The following is a 26472-nucleotide window of genomic DNA, read 5'->3' as shown; positions in this document are numbered from 1 at the left end:
GGAAGGAGGACGGGGTAGGATAGAGGAGGGAAAGGGTATGTGAGAATGGAGGGGAGCAAGATCCCCTCAGTCCTGCAGCAATAAGCTGTCAGATCTGGTGAACTGCCTGTGGCACTGCAGACCTATTCACAGTTGTCATGGGTGATATGCATCTGGCAAAAGATGCTTATTAGATTTATATAGCCTTCGTTACACAAATGATCTCACACAGATACTGTGCAACATTACAGTTCTGTAACGTATAACTAACCTCTTCCTTTCTTCCATTTTTTTTTTTTTAATTCCAGGCTTGGCTTTCCACCTTTTATAGAATATTATCAATGTTCTTCCTGCTAGGTGTGAACAGAAGCATGCTGCACTGGGAATCTACTAAATGCTGCGGCTGGGTGTATCTGAGTCTGGTGTTCTGTTGCTTTGGATAATTCTGTTTTTTCACTCCAGAAAATCTTTTTTTCTGGAGATTGGTTAGCCACAGTCTACAGAAAGCCTCAGAGACAGGCAGTGCCTTCACTTGGAAGTTGCTCAGGCCCTCAGTTAATCTGGAAACAAAACTACTGCTTGCCCTTTTGCATAATCCCATTTGTAGCATATGTTCTGTACTGAGCTGCAGGAGTCAGGCTTTGAATCTCAGTTTCCTGGATGGAGAGAGATTCATGCACTCACTAGTCTCTGAGTTGTAACAATTCCAGCAAGAGTTTTCTAAGGTTAGGAACCAAGTGTTTGCAGTCATCTGTCCCTGATTGTCACTGACACAACGGTGCTTGCCAGAAATTGATATATTATAGCCAGTTATTTTTAAATTCTGGGACAGAAGAAAAAATTATGCTGTTCTTCTGCATAGCATATTTAGATGATATTTTTAAAAGCATTTTTTTAATATGAATTTTACTTAATGACAGACAATGTCAGAGCGATTCAATGCCTGATCCAAAGGCAATAGTATTCTGGCCACTGCCCTCAATGGGCTGTTGATTAGGTCCTTATTTGCTAAGTAAACAATCGATAAAATTTCAGTTTGTCGCATTACGCAGTCACAGAAGTATTGTGCCCTAAGTGAAACCACAGGCTCTTGCCAGATTCTGGAATCTGCTCAGGAGGAAAATGGACTCTGATATCCGTGTCAGAGAAGTGATGTTGCTTATTGTCAAAGATCTCTTATCTCCAACCACAAAGCGGTCGTGTTGCTTTCAGAGCAGCTGAGTGTAAATACTGGCCAAAGACAAGATCCTTGGGATACCTGGGATAGTGGACAGAAACCCAGCCGTGCCCTGGGGAGGGCGCAGCGTGAAGCCTTACGTGCTGCAGAGGAGTGAGAGATCTGCATTAATACGGGTTGCTTGGTAAAGGGATACTAGATACTTTCAGTAATGGTCAGGTTCCTAGTGGGCAAGGTGCTTTCCAAACCACTGGCGTTAAATAAGCAAGGTTGCTTATCTCCCACTGTGTTTAACACACCAAGCCAAAGGAGGCAGAGTATCTCCTCAGCCCCAGCCAGCCTCAGCTAGTCCTTTCCTTCCAGAACACCTTCAATACCACCTGTTCAACCTGCTATATGTTTTGAAAATATCAGAAAGGTCTTTGCTGTGTCTCTTGTCAACAGAATAAGCAAACAGGACATTTGTGCAGGATTTAGCAGTACATCCCACTGCAATCTGAACTAATGTGTGCCCGAGTTAATGGGGCACTGAAGTGATGGGTGGGTTATTATGATGGTACTTGGTAAAGGGTGCTAGAAGAGACAGGTCTTATTGCTTGCTTCCAGCATGTCTGATTTGCCCTTGGAAAAGTCACCTGCTCTATCTGTAAAATAAAGTTAAATGGTTCCTTGGGTTCAGTTAGCTTGTAAATCTTTTGGGGGAAGAACTGTGTAGTCTTATTATGCATAGTGCCTAATACACTATATATGCTTATAGTCTTAAACAACTGAAATATTACAGGTAATATGTATGCTGATATTTATGAAAAGGGCCATTACAATTACCTTGCACAGGACAAAGAAATTCTTAATTTTTTATAGGCATAGTTTCTTCTGACTTTTCTTTATAAGGACTCCACAAAAGATTAACTCACACTACTTTTATTTCAACAATAAGGGAAATCCCATAAAGAACTTTGTTGATCCCATAATACTTTCTATTTTGGGGTGAAAAGTGATAAGATGTGGTTACAAGACCAGCCTTTGGTATTTATCTAGCTACATTTTTAATTTTTCATATATATGCATATAAACTTTCAGAAAACAGACATGGATTTATATGCTCGTTTATCTAAATTCCAATCAAATGTTACTGCTACACTTCATTAAAAACAAGGCACTTGGACATGCACTGTTTACAAATGGGAAATAACATAAATAAAACAGACTGAATAAGGGCTAGACCTGGTGAGAACAGGAGAGCTCTCATGGGAATGAAATTCATGATGAGAAACTCCGGAGATTATGTTTCTTCAAAACATTTTGTGTTGCGTTGATGGGATTAAACAATTTTGACCCTAAAATTCACTTATGAAACTTTTGTTGAACACCTACATGTGCATTTAAGAATTATTTTTATACAGCTTACAACAGGCACATTACTGGCTACTGAAACAGCAGCAACTTCCTCAAATCCTCTATTAATGTAGTCCTGGAAAAGCAGTTTGAAGAAGTACTTTTAAAACTTCTGTGCCTAAGTTAGTCTTCAAACAAGGATATTATCTGTAATGTGAGCATAGAGGAAGCTGTGTACTTAGGTACAAAAGGGGTTAAGAGAGAGATTGCCAGTGACTGGGTATCTGTGTTAAATCTTCTGAAACATAATTTTCCAATTAGTGAACACGAACCAGAGATGTTTTCCTTTTATCCTCTTTACTTATCTAACAGCATAAAATTATTTTTAAAGTGAATATTTGTTTGAATAGATTCTCTTTACTTTAATTTTGAATGTCTCTTCAATTTGTATTTTCTGATTACTGTGTGGTTACTACGCCAGAAAATGCAGGATGACTCCAAGCCTAGAAAAACATAACTATGGGCAACCTCAGGGAGCCAGAGTTCGGGATTTTCTGTGCAAAACTGCTATAGAGAATTTCACTCTTCTTAGCATAGATCACTGTCCAGAGATGAACAAGCCCAAGAGAAGCGCTCCTTTTTCTTATCCTATTATGAAGGAGTTTTGCTGTTGTTGATAAGAGGTAGGATAGGTGATACAACAATCATTGTCTGGCTCAATGGTATCTAATGTTGGGCAACTAGGAAAAAATTAGAATCAGGTTCATATGTTCATCCATCTCTTTAGAGACTGCACTATTTAAGAGAGTTCTGTCATTAACATTTAATTCTTAAAGCACTTCTTGTCAGTACTGGTAGGGAAGGGGATTTGTTTTGCCTGTCGTTTAACAGTGGACTAGTCATTTAGGTATCAAAATAAAGGCTGTATAATAATTACTACTAAGAAGGTTCACTTGTGATTATAGTTGAATTTTTTTTTGTTGTTCTCTTGGGTTTGTTTTTTTTTGTGCATGAGAAACAATAACGGTGCCATCGTAGTCTTGGAATATTTAAATACAGGAGGATAGTCTCTCACTGGCATTCAAACTTGACATCTCATTGTCTGCTGTTCTACTACTTTATGTTTTAAATCAGTCCACCAGCGATCATTGAACATTAGTCTGTGATTAAAATGCATGATCTGTGCAAGGACAGAGAATGGGAGGGGTAAGGAACTGTTTGCCGTACATATACTGAATGATGTGTCAGGAATACTATAATATAATAGACAGTCATACTCATGACAAAATAATTCTGTAATTGTTTTCCTTGTTCTAGCTGCTTGCTCTTGCTTGCTACTTGGATACATATCCAAAACTAGTATTTCTTGAAGATGAGCTATTTCCATTACTTTTCTTTCGTTCTTCCATTAACATTTATATCTTAATAATGCAATGCATATGTTAAATTGCCATATATTAAAAATACTGTCTTCAGAGACCTTGGTAGTTAACAGATTGCATTGTGTTTTGAATTTGAAGGTATGTTGGTGCATTCCTAAATGTGATAGTCTCACAGTTAATCTGGAGAACTGTCACGGTTCAGTCCTAGGGAGTACAGATCAGTCTAGTGTAGCCAAAACACCTCTGCAGAATTAAGAATTACTCTGGTCTAATTCAGAAAAGAATTTAGTTTTCTGTTTCCTAATTTCTCACTAATGAGGTAGGACTAGATGTGGTACCTGTGCAGAGACCTTTCTTACTGCCTCACGTCTTGGAATCATCTAATTATGAATCACCTTTCATTAACCTATAGATATTTTCACAGACTCTAATGAGAACTAATGGAAATGCTACCTGCAATCATCATCACCATATTCATCATCATTATTGTGCCTGGTTGATGATTTATGAATGCTTGTATGTGGAAATAATGACATTACCTTGTAAAAACAAAACATTGTCTCAAGAACGATGAGAACATTTTTGAGACCTTTCAATATATAAAGGAGGCTTACAAGAAAGATGGAGGAAGACTTTTTACCAATGCCTGCAGTGACAGGACAAGGGCCAATGGTTTTAAATTGAAAGAAGGTAGATTTAGTTTGGATATATGGAAGACATTTTTTACCATGAGGGTGATGAGACACTGGAGCAGGTTGCCCAGAGAAGTTGTGGATGCCCCATCCCTGGACGTGTTCAAGGCCAGGTTGGATGGGGCTTTGAGCAACCTGATCTAGTGGAAAGTGTCCCTGCCCATGGCAGGGGGGTTGGAACTAGGTGATCTTTAAAGGTCCTTTGCAGCCCAAACCATTCTACCAGTCTAAGAATCTGCTGCCTACATACAACTTCTTAGACAAATATATGTTAGAGAGTTCTGCAGCCATGTAAACAAGAACATTTATTCTACAGTTTTAGAGAAAGTAATATCTGCATTTCAATGTATTTGAGGTAGATGAAAGCTTTTAATGAGTTTGGATATTAAAGTCATTATTAGTTCATAGTACAATTTTGGCAGCCACTGGTTATGAAATTACAGCTGTAGTTTCCTTTAAATCAAGACTTTTAAAGTTTATGTTTTGGTTTTCTGAGGTGCCTTACAAATATGATTTTTCTTATCACTAGGAATAAAGTGAAAACAGGACTTCCCCAGTGAGTGATGGAAATCTGTGTAAACAAGTTGATATGTGAAAAGAAGGAAACCATACTGATTTAAAAAAAAAAAACCAAAACAGATGGGAAAACTCTACATGCACTGGCTTCAAACTCCTGAAGCTCGTTTTTCTCTCTGCCCCTCTGGACTATAAAGCTGATATAAAAACCTTTTGCTGTTGAAGCAAGGGAAATCTTTAAAGCAACTTGTAGTACAAGGTTTTATGCTTATCCTTTCAGATCTTGAAGTGGGTCAATCTAACAGAAAACACTGGTAAAGGAACCTTTTAAAAATACAGATATTTAAATATACCTCTATGAAAATGCTAACTTTTTTTTTTTCCCAAATAAAACTTCATTGCTTTTCTATGAAATTATGCGATTTCTGTCTTGCAGTGTGGTAATAACCATTTCATCAACATAGGTCACAATGAGAGTACCTGAAAATTGCAGGAAATTGAATGCCTGAAAATCTACTCTGGAGAGATGTAAAATAAAAAGCTGAAAAATTCACATAGCTAATGCCTTTTCCTTTCTGTCCTTGGTTGATCCTAGTCTATTCTCGCTGTCTTTTGGATAGCTGCTGAAATGACTTGTTTCTTCTTCCAATTAATGAAAGTAACGATAGTTGTTCTACCACGCTCAGCTTTAAAGGCTGGGTGATTGCAAAGGGATTTAATACCAAACTTAAGACCAATCATGGGTTTATGTACTGTTAACTACTTTGTATTTTATTTCTAAAAGATGTGGATAAGCAGAATGCTTGGGGATGTAACTGCAGATTAAGGATTTTATCCATTCTTGTAGTATGTCTTTAAAGACAATTTCTTGTCAGGGAGCACAAATGACTTAAAGCAAAGTCTTGTTTCCTATTTTCTCATTAGCCAAAGTGCAGTATTTTTGTGTATGTAAGCTCTCCTTAACCAACAGTGCACAATATTCTGTAGGAAGTGTGTAGAGTGATATGCTATTCTACAAGATTTTAAGAGTGAACTTTTTAGCAGGAACCATTCCCAATGGTTTTAAATTGTGGAACTTTTTTTTCCCCCTCAGTCTTTAACTCTGAAGATTCAAGTCAGTCTCCAGAGTAACTCCTGCAGATTTGTTGTTTGGGGTTCTTTTCCTTATCTGAAAGGAATTTTTATGAGTGTCACCTGTTCTGCCTGTACTCTCCTTGCAGATGGATGTTTACTTTTATAACACAATCAGTTAAAACTTGTAAGGTGAGCTGAGATCTTTTAAGATCTCAAAAGAAAACCAAAATAAATTTTAACAGTCCAGAATAAGGGTGACAATGACAACCTTGAATCAATTATCAAAAAAAATTACAAAATAATTGGAGCTGGAGTCCTAGGGTTGAAAAAGTTTTAGAGTCAATGTTAAGTGTATTCAAGCATCAAACCTGGACTGAGTTAACTAAGGCATAAAACCTATCTACCTTCAGGAATCTTGGCCCTTGCCTGCAGAGCTCCTTACAGCTGAGTAAGGAGCTCCTAACAGCTTACCTCCTGTACGAACTGAAGATTTAGGTTCCCAAAAACAGGGTACCCCCACGACCAGCTGGCTGAGCTCAATATCCAGTACTGAGAGGACCCTTAAATCCCACTCAGATCTTCTACAGTTTGGCACCTATGGACACCAGCTCTTCCCACAAAACACCGCTGGAAGTAGCATTATCACAGAAACACACAATAGTTGAGGTTGGAAGGGACCTCTGGAGTGCATCTAGTCCAATCCCAAATTATCTTTATCTGTGTCCAATAACTCAGTGTTCAGGGAGAAGGTAAACACATATGTACTTGCTCAGATATGTGTTTTCAAGACAGTGACAAGACGGGGACTTGTATGAAATCAGGGCAAGTGAAAACCAGCCCTTTCCCTGGTGTCCAGTTCTATATCCTATCAGCCAGCACATTTGGGAGACATGGACTCGATTTTCCCTTCTATCTGAAGAGGTTTAGATCCATGTCTTCCAAAAGTGTTCTTGATAAATTATGCTGAGGAAGAGAAGCAAATGAGTTCTCACTCTTTCCTATGCTGATATTTGCACAGAATAATTGAAGGCTTGGGCCAGAGAGAAAGCAAGCATTTCCATGACACATTTTAGCGATGAAAGCATTCCCTTAAGAGTAGGGTCCACCTGACTTTCAGTCCCTGCTCCCAAAACTGAACCGTTTTTCATTTCCCTTATTCTAATTACTGTTTAATATTATCATTTCTGTTTCAGATCCAAAACGACTGAAGCGAAGTTCTCATATTTTTAAAGGAGTTTATGTGGGACAAGTCTGTAAGAGTTAAAAAATCACTAAGTACTTTTTACAAAAGTGATTCAATGAGAATAAGCACAAGGTCACCAAGACAGCTATTTGGATTTAGGTAGCTAGCTGTCCCTTTAACAGTCTATATCCAAAATTAAGACCCTTAGATCCCCCACAGTCAATTGGAGATGTCTAAAAACTGTAACCACGTATATTTTTAAACTAAAAATCCCTGTACTCCTAATTCTATTTTAAGGTGTGTTTAGTATTAATAATGCTGAGAGGTTTGGCATCAACTTCAAACCTGCTTGCTGTCAATATTTTCATGTGAGATGATCTCCAGCCTGACTTTCTTGCAGATAAGCATTTCCAGAACGTGCCCAATATACGAGGCAATACATCCCCTGGCAGTTTCTGAATATACTGACTCTCTGAGGAGGCTCAGGCTAGAAGGGCTTTCTCAAACAAATCGTCAATGACATTCCCATGAGTAGAGGGCACTGGGAGCAGAAAGACTTGAGTCCCCTCCTTTAGGTGGCAAAGGTCTCACTATAGGATTGTGAGCAGTCATTGGAGAAGGGCTGGACCCCCGGCCTCCATCTTCTCAGGAGAAAGCCCAAATATCTAGGCTAGAAGTTTTCTTTCCCTCTGGGTGGCCCTTTTACTACAGGTTGGGCCCAAATGTTTGCATAATCAATAGATGAATGACATTTTTGCTCACTTGTTTTCCAATTAAAAGAAGAGGAGATGGAACAAAGGAGAGAAATAAAACCTGAGGAAGAATTCTGAAAATAGCATCTCGATCAACTGGGTCATGCCTGCCATGCTGGCTTTTATGAAAAATTGTCCTGCATCCATCCTTGACTCCATCCTGACAGTTGACTATCTTCTTGGCTGGGTGGGATAGGAGCAGCCTTGCTAGATTATTTGGAAAAAAAAAAAAACAAAACAGTTCATTTATGGAGAAACTCAATTTTGGAATGGCTAAAAATACTTGTACTCAACATCAGAAAAGTCAAATCCGTTTGATCTTTCATTTCAAAATTATATTTGACTCAAAGTTTAATCTAAGTATCTTAAAATATTAGAGAAGATAAATGAAACAAAAACCTCTGCTCTGAACTAAAAAAAAAGTAGAAATCAGTTGTATTCCCCCCTTCACAACTCTGCTTTAATTTCTTATAGCTCTATTGTAGCATAAACAGCAGAGGTGCACTGAACATGCACAACACTGACTATTGACTAAAACACTTTCTGAAAAAGAAATTACTGTGGGGCTGCCCAGGACTGCCCTGACAGTCCAGGCGGGAGGCTGACGGCACTGTCACAGCCCTCCTCTAGGCAGACGTTACAGTATCTCAATTTTCTACCAGAAGGACTTCAACAAGGCCATTTGCATCAGGGGAAAATTCAATTTTCAGAGAACATCAGGAAACACTTTAAAATATTGTGACCTGATAGAGAAAAAAAGGACCCGTCCTTCCCATCATGCAGCTCAGCTGACACGCTCTAGAGGACAAACCCAATGAACTTGAAAATTGAGTTAGTTTGTTTCTCAGGAATTAATGTGACCGCCTGGCTTCCATCCAAATTCCATTTCACTGTTGCTGTGGTTTTAATTTTTAAAGTTTTTTTTTAATAACAGACCACAAATCAAAGTAATGGGCATTCTCCTTCCCATTCTTTAATTTTAATATTTAGTATTAAGCTATGTAGGGTCCCAGTAAATAGAAGAATTTTTAAAAAGATAATTAAAATTAAGTAATGCAATACCTGCTTCTTTTTTTTTGCTCCATTTTTTAAACTTCCTTAAAAGAAACTGAGTAATCAAAAATCATAGGCTTAAATACAACGGTTCTATTGGTCTAGAAAGCTGGCAATCCTAACCAATATTTACTCTTTTTAATGTTGTGACCTGAGCACTATCTGCTGTCTTTATTAGAATAGATGCAGTCTATCTTACTGAAAGGAAATGGCTCCATAAACTGACTGCATGGAAAATGAAATGATTTCACAAGGGACAATTCCTTCTTACTGGCCTGGAAGATGTTAGCGTACTCATTTGTAACGGCTTCCCTGATGGAAACAGTGGTTGCTTCCAATTGCACAGGTTTTTTTTTAGTGGTGATTTTACAGAGCATTTCCACATGTGTTTCTTTTGTATTTCTGGTTTTTGAAGTGTTCCCAAACTCTGCTCATAGTCAATATGTACTGAGCTTCACACTTTGACTCTCTGGTTTTCTTTTCAGTAGATTAGCCTTCAACTGGCCTTTCAGCCTTGGTTGTGAGGCACAGCAGCTCCCGTGGACTTCTAAGACCATGAGGGAGCAGCTGGGCTACCTGGGAGCCTTTCAAGCGTGCTGGTTACTGCCCCAAAACAAAGGCAAACCGGGAGGTGGCTTGCTGGCCAAAGCAGTGGGACACCCTATCTGCTCTTGAGCAGAAGGGAGGTGGCAGCAGACACAGGCATTTCTACTGAACAACTCCCTCATGGGTTAAGGCTTCTGCAACCACAGCATTTTACAGTATCGCCAGGCTGTTATGTGAAAAGTAATACTTTTTAAAATAGACACCTCATACAAGGCAGAACATGAAGGCTGATGGGAAAACACAGAACTTCTTTACAGTAAAACATGAATAAGGCAGGTTCCTCTATTGCAGCACTGATTTATACTTGGACTTGGCTTAGTTTAGCTTGTTTTCTTCTGCCTTCTTGTTATGTTATTCATTACTTGTATCAAAATACCCTGTACAATCTCGGGGCTCACCATGAGTGAAGGACAATAGTTATTCTAAAGAGTTTATGATCTGGATGGAAAGGCAATATTATTCTCTATTTTGCAGATATTATACGAATCAGAAGAAGGTTACATCTAGAGTTTCAAGGCATTTTGGCACTACTTCGTTTAAGAGAGACAGAAGGAGCCTTTCAGAAACCTGACTGTGAACAAGTGACAAGAGTTGGGAAGTCATGGCAGAGGTCTGTGCAGATCAGGCACAAGAAGTCAGTGCTAGAACTGAGAACAAACCACTCAGTTTAGGGCTTTAAAATTACGGCTCATCTTCCTTTCTTTGTGGCTCTTGTCTTCCCCAGGAACAATCTGAGAAGGGGTGGTCACTCTTAACTTACACAAACATCAGCTTCCCTACAAATGACAGGATTTTATTTGAATGCTGCCAGGCATTGTTCCAAACAGGGCAATCTCCTTTGTGGTCCTGTCCTGAGTGAGGAGGGGTTATCCCACTCTTTTGAATAACTGAGAATATCCAAAGTTCCCTTGGCTTCTTTCACACATTTTGGATTGTGGAGCCTTTCAATGGGCGTGGCACTGTTGCCAAAAATTTATTAACTGTAAATTTATAAGAAGTCACATGCAGGATTAGTGCTGAGCTTAACAGGGCCATCTTCCAAAACCCACCTATTCTGTCCTTCTCAAAGGGAAGCTGAAGCCCAGGTGGAAGAAGTAGCCATTTTGGCACGTCAGCAGGTAACTTTGGGGCATACAGAGGTACTACCACAGTATCTCTGTCTCCCATCAGATCCTCCAAAGCCTCTTAGAATTCATCTGTGCCTCTCAGAGTAGCTCCGGGTTTGGTAGGTCCTGTTTTCTGCCTTTGCACAGTCCATTAAAGGCTGCTTTCTAGAGATGATGGTACTTCAAGACTTCCCCTGAATCTTATGCTTGATTCTGCCTGCCAGGAAATACTCCTATGCAGACAACTGTGAAAATCTAGCAATGTTACAATAACACGTCACTAAATTTTAGGCAAAAAACATTTTGTACTATACATTTATTTCTATTGGTACTTAAGTGTCAGTGAAAAAGGGTATTTGCAAACTCTTCCAGTTAATTCTGCAGTACTAGATTAGGCTGAGCTATCTCAGTAACGCTTCTAAGTACTTCTCATCACTAGCAGTAATTATGAGATACAGGTCTTGAAAACAAACAATAACAATAAAAACCCTTCCCTGTGAAAATACTCTACACTGTGATGTAAACTCAATGTAGTTGAATTTGCAGCACACCTCATTTCGTGGTGTTTTTATAAATAACATGAAATTATGCACCAATTATATGTGATGTTTATTTTGAAAACTTCCATTTTCCAAAGTGACCAAGTAAGGATTTTTGTTTGTAGGTAAAATCCTCTTCTACAGAAATTAATAGCTTTTTAGAAACTGGCCAGAGTAGAGTTTCTTTTCTGCTTCTAATCATAAATTATAAAAAATGTACAGTTTCAAATTATCAGTACCGTATTTCCATTGAATCCCTAATGCAATACTTAGTGTTAGGTTCTTAAAAGTGACATTTTATACTAGAAGCATATGACTGAATATTCTTGTGGCTTGCTTAAGGAAATGACTAGCTCCAATCTTATGCTTTAACGACATAACGTATCATTTGGCAGGAGGTTTATATGCAAAGTTATATGCAAAGTCAGGGAAAAGGAAAAACCAGAGTCCATGGAGCCTTTAAGGTGCATTACCTGGACGGAAAGGAATGGGTACATGAATATTTGCAGGTGATCGTCTCATAACCCAGGGCCAGAGTCTTACCACCCTTACGTTGCTGTAAGTCAAGAGGAAAACCTTTGGAATAACTGCCATTTTTGCAAGTCAGTGCAGACGCAGAATAAACTGGTGTCATCATTTGCCCATAGACGCATGTGACCAGATACATTAAAGAAAATGCAGGCAGCTGTTTACTATATGCCCTGACCCAGCAGTGAGAAAACCACATAGAAAGAAAGAAGGCAGATGAAAGAAACGCAAGCTGTTATATTATAACAAAGAAGAGGCTGAATGGTGACTTAACTGGGGATTAACATTTGCATTTGCAAGTAATATGTCTGTTGCATTTGCATTTGAATTTGCGGGAAATATCTCTGTTGTAAATGGATACTCTAACTATGAAGAGACTAGCGAGAAAAGCACAAAGTATAATAATTCAAACAATTTATATGGTATGCATTATGCTTATCAGAAGCAATATGTAACAGATGTCCCATTTCTCTTTTTTGCTTGCCAGAAAACAATCCTTGATTAAAAATTTCTGTGTAAAACCCAGCTTTTTTATAGTACAATCATAGACAATAAACACTACGACCGATCCCATTCTTCTGAGAGTGTTTTGGCATACTACCCAAAGAAGCAAAATCTGAAGAAGCCATTATAAGAAAATAGAGAAATAAGCCAATGTCAAGAACAGAAAGGGATTATTGTCAAATCTGTGTCTCTTACGTAAATTGGTATTGTTTAGTAGCATCAGTCACATTTCTGTCCTAAAGAGGTTCATTTTGGTGTTTATGGTTGGAGTTTATGAAAGCTGAGAGTCCAGCCTCTGCTTCTCTTTTCCCCCAGTTCCCTTCTGGCCCAGCATCCGATTCCTGCGCACCGGAGGGGAACGGTGGCACCAAGAACAGCTACTTCCCAGTCCTCCCACAGCACAGGAGCTGCTGCTCATGTGCTGGTGTCCTCTGCCAGAGGGGGAAGAGAGCGTGCTTCCCTCCTGTCAAAAAACTAGGACGAGCATTATGTTTTCCCACTGTTCTGTGTTTATCAGATTAACCAGCAGCAGACACAGCCTGGCTTGTAAATACAGGACCCGATCCAAAGCCCACTGAAGTCCACACTAGGAGCTGTGTGTGCATCAGAACCAGGAATATTAGCTTATCCAAACCATTTTTGTACAAAGATTTTAAAAATTATAAGAAAAGGGTTGAGAGAAAAGCAGTCTTTTGATAGCTTTGGGGTGGTTTTTTTTGACCAGAGTCTGACCTAAAGCACACTGTGGCAAGGGGGTCTTTTTTCAGTACTCTGTGGACCAGATCCTTAAAATATGGTCGCAGCAATATCACTACCGTTTTACATGATTGCTTCTTCTCACCCTGCACTCAGTTGGAAGGTATTCAAGACAAGCCCAAATTTATACCAAAATATTTGCCATGTGTTTCAGATAAGGCATAATAAACTTTGAACACAGCAGAACAGATTTTATGTCCAACGTTTCCTTTTAAACTCATTTATCCTTCTCCCTCCCTCTTCACTCTCACACCCCTGCACCCTCACATTTTATGTGACAGCGTTGCTTTAGTACCTTCAGTAAAGTAGCCTCAGCCAGTGAAGCAAACACAAGCACCTTATGAGGTGTGACTAACTCCTGGGTGCAGCCCTTTTCCTTCGCTGCTGTTTATAGATGACATAGGAGCCCTTGTTGGCCCTGCAGCTCGCTTAATTGACTTAAAGCTGGTAGTGAGCAAGGGAAACAGAAACATGGCATTCGTTAGCTTTTTGATCCCCTGCTTTGTGATCGGCACTGATATCGCTTTCTCTTGCCAGAATACTGATGACTTTGTGGGCGCCAGTTCTCCGGGGGACATTGTTATTGGAGGCTTGTTCGCAGTTCACAGCGAAATGCTGCATCCAGAAGAACATCCCATCAAGCCAGTAATTCAGAATTGTGCTGGGTGAGTAATACTCGAAATTACATATATAGCAAAGAGGAGATCACTGACATCGGGCATGTACGTCTTGTATTAAGATCCACAAAATCTGGTTCTCTTGCCTTTCTTAGTCTTTTAAAAGACCTTGGACATCACATAAATTGCACATAAATTAATACAGGATGACAAAGTATGGCAAAGTTACAGTAAAAAATACTGTGGCTGCCTGAGGAAGGGAATGAGCATTTGATCCTATTTCAATCTTCATATATAATCAAATAGCCCTGGAGGTTTGTGCTGAACAGTCATTTAATTTCCATGTAAATGCTAATTTGTTGCTATATGTCTAAAGTACTCTGCTGTGCAGTTGTTCATTATTTGTTATGAAGTTGCACCTACATGATTTGAACACAGGCAGACTGTTCCATTTCACCTAAGCACATATTAAAGTACGTCCCCCACCTCACAGGGCAGCTCAGCTGTAATCTATGATAGTACTTTGCTGACTAGATTGTAATGATTGTTATAATTACTGTAATTATTACCCTTTGTATTATAATCATTGCATTATGTTATAGGATAGACTATATATAAACATGTCATGTATGCGTTCAGGTTCAGACTGTGCATCAGAATATTTATTTTGTTGGCTCCAAATCCTACTGTGTTTGAAACATCCATTTTTCTGGAAAGAATGCACAGGAAACCTGGTGAAGAGCTTCATTTTAAGTATATAATAAAGCTTTCCTAAGCCCAGGAATTCCAAATATGCTTTTTCTTTAATTTTAATACAGGTGCAAATCCTCAAATTTTATTTGAGTTTTACCTGCAACTTAATCCCAAATTTGAATGTAATAATCAGCTGGACATGCACGTGTCCATCTGGATTTATTTCAAAACAATGACGAAGTTGATAATTTTGTCAGTCTTCCATTATTTTTCTACAAGTCATAAATTGTCTCAGGTCCATTTGAAATTTAATTTGGTTTACAAGATTTGTAAACTTTAGAGAAGCTTGCCTGAGAAGAGAGTTGGTTGTATTGCAGACCTTTTGTGCTAGCACAGTTCTGATTAAGCATCTGTTATAATATCCACTGGAGATAAGGGGAATAGCTGCACTAACTTCATCAGGTTTAGAGAGTATTTTAGGAACATTGATGCAACCACTAGAAGACCTCAACCTCTGAAATATTTTCTTCTATTCTGAAATATTTAGTCCTTTCTTTTCTTTGTTTCATGCTTTTGGTGAAAGTAAATACATTTTTAAAAAAGCTTACTGGGCAAATGAAGCAAAAATTGGAATAGTTTCACTGACTTTGACAGATGCTTCCTGAAGATATCACTTGCAAATTTTCATGTAACATGAAAACTAATTTTTTAGTACCTGTTTTTTTCAGAAAAACACTTTTATTCAGGTATATCTTAAGTTTTGTGTTTAGTTTGCTTAACCTCCCATTTAGGTGAGACAAAAATAGACGGTTTCTAATCTTTTGGACACTAAAACCCAAGCAAATCACACAAAACTTACTATCCATCACTTCTTTTCAGTAGTTGTCAAATTCTAAGGGTTATGCTCAAAATGGACTTTGCTTCAGCCTTGTTCCCAGCAATGTTTTTCTAAAATAAAACTTCTGTGTTTCCTGACAGCTTCGAAATTCAAATTTTTCTTCAGACACTTGCCATGATACACGCTATTGAAACGATCAACAATTCAACGCTGTTATCTGGAGTTACTCTGGGCTACGAAATCTATGACACGTGTGCAGAAGTTACAAAAGCCATGGGGTCTGCCCTGAGGTTCCTGGCTAAATTCAATTCTTCGAAGGACGTTGTAGAGTTCAAGTGTAACTACTCAGACTACGTCCCGAGAATTAAGGCAGTCACTGGAGCCAGCTACTCGGAGGTGTCAATGGCAGTTTCAAGGCTGTTGGCTTTGCAACTAATCCCACAGGTAGGTTTGAGGGAGCTATTTCATTTTGGACAGAGGGTCAAATTTACCACACTTAGAATAAAGGTGCGGCTCTGATCATAGGGATTGCAAAAGCCACATATTTGCTACAGGGCAGGATTTGACTCAACCTAAAGACATCGGGAGGGGTGGGATCCAACTCCAAATGAAGAGATCGATTCACCTGCCTAAACAAAGGCAGCAAGGGCTATTTTATATGCCCGAGGCACATGCTTCCGAGTGCTATTTCAGGATGATGCTGGGCTCTTGTCAGCCTGGCAGCACCATTAGTCAGTCCTGCATGCCTGTGCCAGTTACTCTAGTGTACCTCAGATGCCACTCAAGGACTTCGTTCAGGCAACCAAGTTACACCCGCCATGTCTAGTCTGCCTGGTGGTAAATATGACAATACCCAATCTGAAGCTGGGGGGAAAAAAAAAAAAAAGAAAAAATCCAGTTTAGCCAGAAATTTGGAAATTCTCTCCTGCCTGAGATAGGTTGGATTTTGTACTCTGTTTTAACTATGGATAGGGAAGTGAGGAATATTGCTCTAAAAGACAGTTTTACTCCTGTTACTCATCAAGCAGCTATAGAAAAGAAGGAATACAACTCTCTAGATCCATACTGGTCCTTCCCAAAACATCCGTCTCTATTTCTGACCTCTCTAGGATGAGTACAGTCCCGCACTTGCACTTAGGCTGGTGCTTGCATTTTTACTTTCACCATTGTAAAAGAGTTGGGGTCAAGGCCAGGACCAATAAGGAAGAAGGAGATCCACTTCCACACCATCCTGTGTTGCACCTCGCGTTGGGCGATTTGACATAAATTACCTTACTGCAAAGTAGCAACATAGTAACCAAACAGGTGCAAAAGAGGCAAAATCTGAACTGAACATAACTTCTAACTGAATCTCTTCCTCTGCAATGGTAGGAAGTAATTATGACCTCCAGCTCCACCACGGGAGCAATACTAAGTATGAAAATTAAATGCCACACTTGGACATAATCGAAAGGCAAGTGATGAAACAAATCTGCATTGGGACATAGAGATGAAAAAGGTGACCCATCAGATTTTTCTTATCAATAGCATCTGTAATCTTCTGACAATAGTAAGATTTGGTATCTTCTCCAGGCAGGCGACTCTCATTTTGGAAAGCTTAGATTTATTTTTTAAGAACTGTCAAGCAATGTATGAAATATAAATGTAGGGGAAAAACCTCCTACAAACAAATAAAAAAGGATTAAAACTAAAGAGATTTAAATAACAATGTTCCATTTACCTTTTTCTAGCTACATTCACAAGAAAAAGGTAATAAATCTTTTATGTGAAAGACTCACAGCATTCTGTAGTATTGGTTACTGTTTGTTTTTCTGGGAGGTTCTTCTAACAGACTTAAGGATCCTTTTAAAATATAGTAATTAAATCTTGGGAAGAAAATACGTATGTGGGTGAACCATACTAACATACTCAGTGTTAGAAAAATACTTCAAAACGTAAGGGTACTAGCAATTTGAATAACAACTCAAACAATACTTAATGATTCCAATGTTTTAAATATTGTTTTAAATAGCATGTTGATGGTATCTGAACAGAGTAAACCAAAATCCTTATACCAGCAAAACTGTCATATCCATTTTGAAAGGTTTTATTCTCTGCCTTTGCCGAAGTAAGTAATTATGTGCATGAGGATGAAAATAATGGAAGCGGTACTGGGCATGAGTCTGCATCCGAATAGCAGGATGAGGGAACCTGCCCCATTTGGCTGCACCTTGTTGATGTTCAGTCACAGGAGGATGGAGCCCTGGGTCAAGCTGGATGAAAGAGCAATTGTGGCAGTTTTGGACCTCTTGGCATCCTTTGGAGGAAACCTCTTCCATAACTGAATTGTTCGCTCTTCCTAGGTCAGTCCTGCGTCATCAGCTGAAATCCTCAGTGACAAAATCCGGTTTCCTTCTTTCTTCAGGACTATCCCCAGTGATTTCCATCAGACAAGAGCAATGGCCCACTTGATCTGTGAGTCTGGGTGGAACTGGATTGGAGTAATAGCCACTGATGATGACAATGGGCGCTTTGCTCTGGAGAGCTTTGGGGTGCAGGCCATGGCAAACAATGTTTGCATAGCTTTTAAAGAAATGCTGCCTGCCTATCTCTCTGACAACACCTTTCACACCAAAGTTGACCACGCAATTGAGAAGATTGTCAAGGAAACCAGAGTAAATGTTATTGTTGTCTTTATGAGACAGTTCCATGTGCTCAAACTGTTTAAGAAGGCAGTTGAGAGGAATGTAAAGAAAATCTGGATTGCAAGCGATAATTGGTCGGCTGCAGTCAAAATCAGTACAATTCCCAATATCAGACAGCTGGGGACCATTGTGGGATTTGGATTTAAAAGTGGAGACATCTCCACGTTCCAAGATTTTCTGAGAAACCTTCATGAAAAGCCCACTGACAACAACAAGTTTTTACATGAATATATTATGCTTTTGTCAGTCTGTGCACACCTGGAATACCACGATTTTCAAATGTGCATTTCAAACCAGTCCCAGGATGTTCTACTGCAAAATGTTGAAAATAAACATCAGATCTGGAGAGATGATTTTTTGAATGCTAACATTGAACCAGGATTTATCCATAGTACTATGCTTGCAGTCTATGCCATTGCTCACGCCATTAAAGGGCAATGCAAAGACAGAAACTGCAAGGATCCCTCTGCCTTCACTCCCTGGGAGGTATGATGTTAATTTTTTCAGGTCTCATTCTTTCTGCAAAGCTTTCATCTCATTTTTGCTCCCACATTCCTGGATTTACTAGCTTAGTCCTTTTACTAAATGACTTTTTATTCCTGTTCCTGCCTTTCTTCACTAACTGAAATCGCAGACTATGTGCTAGAGCAGCAGCATCTAACTGGTGCAGTGCTGAGAACTAGAATCCAGTTTTGTCTCCCTTTTTTTGGCCCAGGTAGAGACAGAAGTGGTGCTAAGCCATGGCCGTGTTCTGCTGTAGACAGGGAATGATTATGGCGTTTCACATACAGATAGCTAACTGATCATGAGTAACTGCATACCCACCATCTCCTCCTTCATGGATACAATAGCAATGGCTGTAAACATGTGACTCCCACGGTGCAGAAGGGATCTTTAGCTGCTGAGCTTCATTAGCTACCCTAACACTTCCCCCATCACCTTCAAAGAACACACAGAGTAGGCACCAGCTTGGATGAAGGCTCCAGTCTGTAGGCTCCTTGCTGGAACATCTTGCTAGCTACTCATGTGGGATAGAATAAAATGTATAGTCAACCTACATTTGACTTATCTGCTATTCAGCTACTAGTGGTCGGTCCTGTTGCTGCCAACCACTGTAATACACAGCAATGAGTGCTCTTGAGAGATGGGGATATTGCAGGATAGGAGCATTTACCAAAGAGTTTCAATTTTCCCCTCTCTCTCTCACCATTGTCTCTGTTCTGTCTGAATTCAGGCATTTTCCTCTATAATGAATCTTTACTTGAAAGTGAAAATGCAACAGACTATTCCTCTGTCTGATCTTGATTTATACTGAAGTGACTGGTAGGAAAATTAGACACAATCTTTAAGATGGGTGAGGTACTTGTTAACAAACCCTACTGGGTGGGAAAAGAAGAGGAAAAATCAGACAAGTAAACCTGACCTGACCTTTTACCCAAGAACCTGCTCAGGAGTATTCACTTTTACACACTTTTACTCAGAGGATTAAACAAAAGTTCATTTAAAAGTCAAACAACACTGAAGCACTCTGACTTGCTCTGACCTCTTGTCCTAGGTCAGGGCAGGTCAAACCAAGATAGGGGATTTGAAAAAAAAAAAAAAAAAACAGTAACAATCAGACTCTTACATGAATTTGTAAATGCAAATGGGACAAATTCAGGACTGCTCTACAGGGGATGCAACTTTATGGAACTGCTGTGCTGAATTAGAACCCAAACCACCCAAATTAAAAGTCCGGTTAAGAGGCTAAGAACTCATGAAGAAATCTGAAAGAGATAGTTATTCCCCCTGTGCTGTTTTTGTAATACATTTCCTCTACACTGAATTTAAAGTCTCTAGAAATGGTTATATATATATAAAGCTTAGGATGCAACTAATCCATATCACACATCTCCACATACAAAGAAACGACAGTCATTGGTATTAAAGACTGCAAAAATACCATCAGTTACATCAAAATGTTGCTAATTGTTAGCCCCTTCTGTCTGCAGTTCAAGATGTATTCAAAAGCTCTGTTGTTCCCATATTGTTAGGGAAATTAGAAAAGTGGAGAAGAAAAAGATTAAATGGCTAGCCTGAGTATATACAATTAAAAAATTCCTATTCAGTCCCACACAACTATCTAACTCAAATGCAATATTGGTTAGAAGCACACTTTGGTTCTTCATAAGTTGGTAGAGACGCAGTGAGAGTATATGAACTCTCAAAAAATTACATTATACATGAAAAAATGACACGTTATATACACCAGATGTGTAATATACATATATTTGCCAAAGCCTATTGAAGTAATATACTTGCCAGTATGTTCATTAAATGCTACAAATATCACAAATGAATCCATGTAGGAGCGTGCTTTTCAAACGGCAGTTAAATCCAGCCTTTCACCAAAACCTTGGGGTTTTTTTTTGTTAATTAATCCCTGTTGCCAAAAATCGTTAGGCCTGCAAAGGGATAAAGCCTTTGCTTCAAGTAAGAACCACGGCAGCTAATGAAAGTCCTTCTATAGTCTCCCCCTGAATTGGGAGTGGATTACACGTGCCTTAACCTGTCCTTTCCCAGATTCCCACAGAACTTTTTGATCCGGCTGTTTGTGATGAGGGAGACAGAAATTTCCCCCTGTGAACAGAATGGGTTGCAATATGAAGCTGGACAGTTGCCTTATTAAAGCATGCTTGTTCTGATATTTCCTACGATCCATCAAACATGGCCTAGCTGTTTATTGCCATTGTGCCATTGATCACTTCATCTGAGCAAACTGGCACGTATTGTTCATTTAACAGTTCTGAGTCTCACCTTGCAATACGCGCTATCAGTCAGAGTCACAGCTGAAAACAATGTTAGATATTTCCAGACACGCTGGGGGAGGTTACTCTGGAAGCAAATCTTGCCCAGGTCGACTCTGGTGACAGTAAAGTAACAACAGGAGCGCCATTCACAGTCGTTCTTTACAAGAAGGGGAGTTCCAAAAGGCCATTAGTTGCTGCAAGCAAAAACCTTTTCTTTCCCATCATCGTATCAAAATTTCCAAGGCCAGAAAATAATATTAACATGAGTATTTGTACACATTGCATAGAGTTAAGAAATGATGATTTTTTTATTAATAGATTTTTTAAGGTCAACAGGATTGTCTGAATAACATAATTCTGCGTAGGACATCAAATTAAACAGTTATAAAGATGCCTGTTAATTTTAAGATTTCTTTTACTCCTAAAAGGCAACATTTCTTTTTAACTTGATATTATCACACAGATGTTAAACTATTGAGTTTATCACACTGACATGATACTGATGTATGTTATTGTTCCTTATACTTATGTTCAGCTCCTTGAAGAACTTAAAAAAGTTACAGTCATTGATGATGATAAAGAAATCAAGTTTGACTCCAACGGAGATATAAGCACAAGTTACAATGTACTTCTTTGGAAAGAAATTAATGGCCGCATGGAAATCACCACTATGGCAGAATATGACCCAGAGAAAGGTGGCTTTATCTTTGAGGATGAGGAGAAAAAAAAAGAATTTCTGGATTTAAAGGTAACTTTTAATTTGTTGACATAACATGTGAATTTGCTTCATGTGTTTTCTTCTCCTTCCAGTATTTGCAATGGAAGTATGTGTCAGCTAGAAATCTCTCTTGTGGTTTCATGTTCTCCTTTTAGAGCAAAGAATCCTCTCTGGGTTTATTCCACCACCTTCATGCACCCTGAGAACCATGTTAGCCTGAGAGCAGGCTCAGTGATTTGAAATTGAGCTATTTCTCCAGAGTGCTTCTAAGAGGTCAACTAAGATAAGCAATAGAAGTTATGTCTGTCTTAAGGATGCTATTCCAGAATCATGAAAAGGGGGTTTAAAATAAAAAATGACTGTGTATAAAAGCCCCCTCTCTTACATAACACCACCATTTATTTTGTACATGAAGACTCATATCTGTTGACTTTACTGTTTAAAAAAAAAAAAAAGAAAAAAAGGTTTTGTGGATTATTTGCTCCTGTTAGAGCTGGGGTGAGCATAACTACAGGAGTCTGAGGTAGGTGGCACCACCTGGAGCCCTGGCACTGGTGTAGACAGGACTAGTGGGTGGCCCCGGCCAGTTCCAGTTGAATAATCTGTCATCTGTGCATGGGTGGAGGTCTTGGTTCCTTGTGCAGCTCAGTGCTGCAAAGTATGCACCGCTAATGGGATGGGGAGAGGCTGCTTACTAGGTGGGCTGAATTCAAGTCTCAGCTGACAGAAAAGGCTGAGGACAGAAGAAAACCTCAAATCTTGTCCCTCTTACTGGCACTGCCCAGGATGGCAAGGAAGTGTCTCCACCTCCTTGCGAGCACCATCCTGGAGAGAGAAGAAATAGTAGTGTCCCTCAGGACTGCTTCTCCATTTTACAAAAAAATTGTCTTTGGAAGGAGGACCTGAACTCAGACCTCGAGAGAAGGCCCTGATCATACCCCCCAGAGTCGTGCTTCACGGCTCAGGGATGAGATGCCGAGGGTCAGGAATGTCAGAGCTGCAGTGCAGAGCACCCGCCCAGGTGTCTCCCCTGAGCCGAGGTGTCTCCCCCGAGTCGAGGTGGGTCCATTGGGCTCAGAGCAGCCGAGCAGAGTTTCAGGATCTCACTTGTGAAGCATTCCACTCGAATCCCCCACCAGATACTTCTGGGCTTTCTTTGGAGCTGATCCTCAGCAGTCTAAATCCCAGGTTCAAAGCTGGACGAGACACTTTGATCTGGATTTTAAAGGTACAGACAGTTCCACTGATTGGCATTCAGGGCCAAAAAATAAAATTATCAGGTAGATAATGCTCCATCCTGTCACTTGTTGACTGTGTGGAGAAAATACAAGAAACACGGAGCCTACAATGCCTTTTTTCAGCATCATTTTCAGATTCCCTTAAAATGTGTTAGATACAAAAAGAGACTGCAAATTGCAGAATTACTGGATGTTTATTTTAATGGTTCTTAGTAATTAGTTGGGCCTGAGCTGATTTTTTTTTTCTCTGCACACTGCAGAAGGTTCAGTCAACATGCTCCCAGCACTGCAGGCCAGGACAGATGAAAAAGGTTACAGAAAGTCCACACACATGCTGCTACGAGTGTGTTTCCTGCCCAGAAAACCATTACAGCAATCAAACAGGTAAGGAATTGTGATCCAAATAAAGGTTTATTTAGACATCAATACAATTGTTTTGTTTGGGTATAATGTGTCTTGGCAACCTTGGATATAACTTTGGAATGGGATTAAAATATTTGTTTAAATTCAGTTTCCCAAATACAAGTGTTCAGCCTATAAAACTTGGTTTAAATGCTTTTTAGAAGACCAAACATAAAGTAATTCGATTTTCCAGTTGACTAAGATTATCCTTTGTTAGGATGGAAAGTCTGACTGATTTATCAGTGAGACTGACTCTCATTAAAATAGAGCCTTGCTTCCCTGTCTTTCTGCAGTACATCCAGTCCAATAAGGAAGAAATCCTTCACTATGAGAGTGGTGAGACACTGGAACAGGTTGCCCAGAGAAGTTGTGGATGCCCCATCCCTGGAAGTGTTCAAGGCCAGGTTGGATGGGGCTTTGAGCAACATGGTCTAGTGGAAGGTGTTCCTGCCCACGGCAGGAGGGTTGGATTAGGTGATCTTTGAAGTTCCCTTCCAGCCCAAACCATTCTATGAGTCTACAAAGTTCAAGGGTTATGTATTTTGCTTACCAGCATATTTTTTGTCTTACCAGGGAGTACTGTCAAGCTTGATATAACTGTACAGTAATACTTTCTAGTATCAGGTCTGATGTGTACTTTACCACTGGTTCATTTATAGGTTTGAGCAAAATTTTTTAAAGGGGAAAATTAAATATGAAGGAGAGAGATGGAATTAAGAAAATTGCGGTACAATGTATTTTAATATCCTGAGGGCAGAAGGAAATTAAATTTTATCTTTTTAATTCAAAGAATTGTGAAATTTCTCCATATCAGAGGATAGGAATTTTAATGCAAAAGTAACCTTTCAAAGCATAATCTAAAGCAATGTTTATTCTTGCTGTTGTATTTCAAAAGCTGTCTGTAAAGAGAAAGTTGGGTTTTTTCCTTGTCAAAATAGGTAAACAAAAGAAACATAGTTCCAGTTTCTGCAAGAGAATTGATTTACTCTCAAGTCATTGTTCAGGTTTCAGTTAAAGTTTGCCTGTCCAGAGCTCTGGCCAGGTTATGTATTGCCAGTCAGCCATGACCAAGGCAGTTTTAGGACCTTGCTCATCCTCCCTGTCCCCTCCCTGCCCCTGGCTGCAGGCAGCCCCTGCTCCCAGCTGGCCGGCATTCGTCCTTTGCTCCTGCTGCCGCTGCCACCGCAGCCGGCGCTGCCACCGCTGCCACCACTGCCACCACTGCCACCACTGGCACCGCTGCCACCGCTGCCAACCACAGCCACCACTGCCACCACTGCCACCACTGGCACCGCTACCACCGCTGCCACCGCTGCCACCGCTGCCAACCACAGCCACCACTGCCACCGCTGCCACCACTGGCACCACTGGCACCGCTGCCACCGCAGCCCTGCAGCTCCTCCGCCTGGTCGGCGACCGCAATAGTCGGAAGCAATCAGCTCTGTCCATTCCCCTTCTCAGCCCTTCCCGCATTCCTCCTGTATCTCAAGCCTCGATAATCCACTTCGCAGTTTATTTACTTCGGGTTTCTAAGTTATCTTCCTTTTTCTGCTTTCAGATATGGATTACTGCTACCGATGTAACAACAAAACCTACTGGGCTCCCGTCAACAGTACCACATGCTACAGAAAGACAATCCATTTCCTCGCCTGGACTGACTGGTTTGCTATTTTCCTCCTCCTCCTCTCTGCTTTTGGGGTTGTGCTGGTTTTGTCGATTAGTGTAATATTTACTAAATACTTGAACACGCCGGTTGTAAAAGCATCTGGAGGTCTAACTGTCTGCTATATTATTCTTTTCAGCCACTTCTTAATTTTTTTAAGCACCGTCTTCTTCATAGATGAACCCACAGAATTCAAGTGTAAAACTAGGCAAGCCCTCTTTGGCATAAGTTTTGCACTCTGCATTTCATGTATTTTAATAAAGTCATTAAAAATTTTGCTAGCCTTCAGCTTTGATCCCAAGCTGCAGAATTTCCTGAAATGCATGTATAAACCTATTCCCACTGTGGTCACCTGCACTGGAATTCAAGTTATCATTTGCACCTTCTGGCTAATATTTAGGACACCTTTTGTAAAGCAAAATTTCTCCATCCCAAGAGCAATAATTCTGGAGTGCAATGAGGGCTCTATCGTGGCTTTTGGAATTATGTTGGGCTACATCGCTGCCCTAGCCTTCATTTGCTTCATATTTGCCTTTAAAGGTAGGAAGTTGCCAGAGAACTACAATGAAGCTAAATTCATCACCTTTGGCATGCTAATTTACTTTATAGCGTGGATTGTATTTATCCCTGTCTATGCAACTACATTTGGCAAATACCTGCCAGCAGTGGAAATCATCGTTGTTTTAATATCCAATTATGGAATCCTCTGCTGCACTTTTCTTCCAAAGTGCTATATCATCATTTACAAGCAAGAAACAAACACAAAATCTGCCTTTCTCAAAATGATTTACACGTATTCCTCCAAGAGCGCAGGCAGCATTGCTGTTAGTCAGATTTCTCTGGATTCAAAGTCTTCCAGCTCCCAAGCTACCGTCTCAGACTCGTGTAAAGCTGAGAAAAACGCTGTGAATGGAAACTGCCATTTCCAAGTGCCTGGGCAGACACTAATAAAAGGGGAAGTTCTTCACAAAAATACTGCAAGGACTATGGCCAGGAAAAGACTCTCCAGCATATGACTGGGCAGTGTTAAAGTAGTAGAAGATGAAAAGCCATCTTTGGGAGCCATTTCTCTTTCAGGCCTCTTTCCTTTTGGCATCCCCAAAGACAGCAGGCCACACAAAATGCCTTCTCCTCTGGTACTTAAGCAGTTATCCATTTCCAGATTTGCAAGGCTTTCCTTGCTCACGAGTCCGGCCCCTGCTCCTGCGGGCACCAGGAGGTGCAGTGCCCTTCAGCAGCTCCCCTCCTTCCCCAGCCCGCTCACGTAGACCTGCGGGAACCTATTCTGCAGTCTCACTTCCCCGAGTGAGGCAGAAGCGTCAGGAAATTATTATTTCTCACAGGCACGTAGGTGGGAACATATGGGTTTACCCCACTTTTTTTGCATCTTTGAATGCCCAATTGTTTAAGGAGCTCTTTTTCTCACCTGGCTCTGTTTTGCAGATCAAACAGAACCCTCTCCCAGCCTTTGTTTGCTAGGATAAACAAGCCCAGTCCTTTAGTCTCCACTTTTAAGATAGGCTTTCCATTCTCCTGAACATCCAAAAGTAACCCTTTTCACCTGGTATCAGTGAATCCTTTTTTTTTTCCTCTCCAAAATTGCACACATTATTCCAGACGAGTGCTTCAGTAACTTTTAAAGTTCCTC

At 40.0% G+C, this 26472-nt stretch overlaps 1 protein-coding gene across 1 annotated transcript; it reads left to right on the top strand.

Moving 5' to 3' along the window:
- Window positions 1-13653: 13653 nt before the first annotated feature.
- On the top strand, window positions 13654-25840 carry GPRC6A (G protein-coupled receptor class C group 6 member A). Its single transcript, XM_075148081.1, has 6 exons — window positions 13654-13847; window positions 15471-15774; window positions 17673-18500; window positions 21339-21551; window positions 23020-23143; window positions 24720-25840. The coding sequence occupies exons 1-6, from the start codon at window positions 13654-13656 to the stop codon at window positions 25838-25840; spliced, it is 2784 nt and encodes a 927-aa protein (XP_075004182.1).
- Window positions 25841-26472: the final 632 nt, after the last annotated feature.

Source organism: Calonectris borealis, chromosome 3, assembly GCF_964195595.1.
Source record: "Calonectris borealis chromosome 3, bCalBor7.hap1.2, whole genome shotgun sequence".
Lineage (NCBI taxonomy): Eukaryota > Metazoa > Chordata > Aves > Procellariiformes > Procellariidae > Calonectris > Calonectris borealis.
Note: the sequence above shows the minus strand (reverse complement) of the source record. Positions and strands in the feature narration are given on the sequence as shown.

Bases quoted from the DNA above. Each gene is read 5' to 3' on its own strand.
- GPRC6A (XM_075148081.1), top strand. From the start codon at position 13,654: ATGGCATTCGTTAGCTTTTTGATCCCCTGCTTTGTGATCGGCACTGAT. The intron at 13,848-15,470 runs GTGAGTAATACT...GTTTCCTGACAG, and splicing joins GTAATTCAGAATTGTGCTGG to CTTCGAAATTCAAATTTTTC. The intron at 21,552-23,019 runs GTAACTTTTAAT...TGCACACTGCAG, and splicing joins AAGAATTTCTGGATTTAAAG to AAGGTTCAGTCAACATGCTC.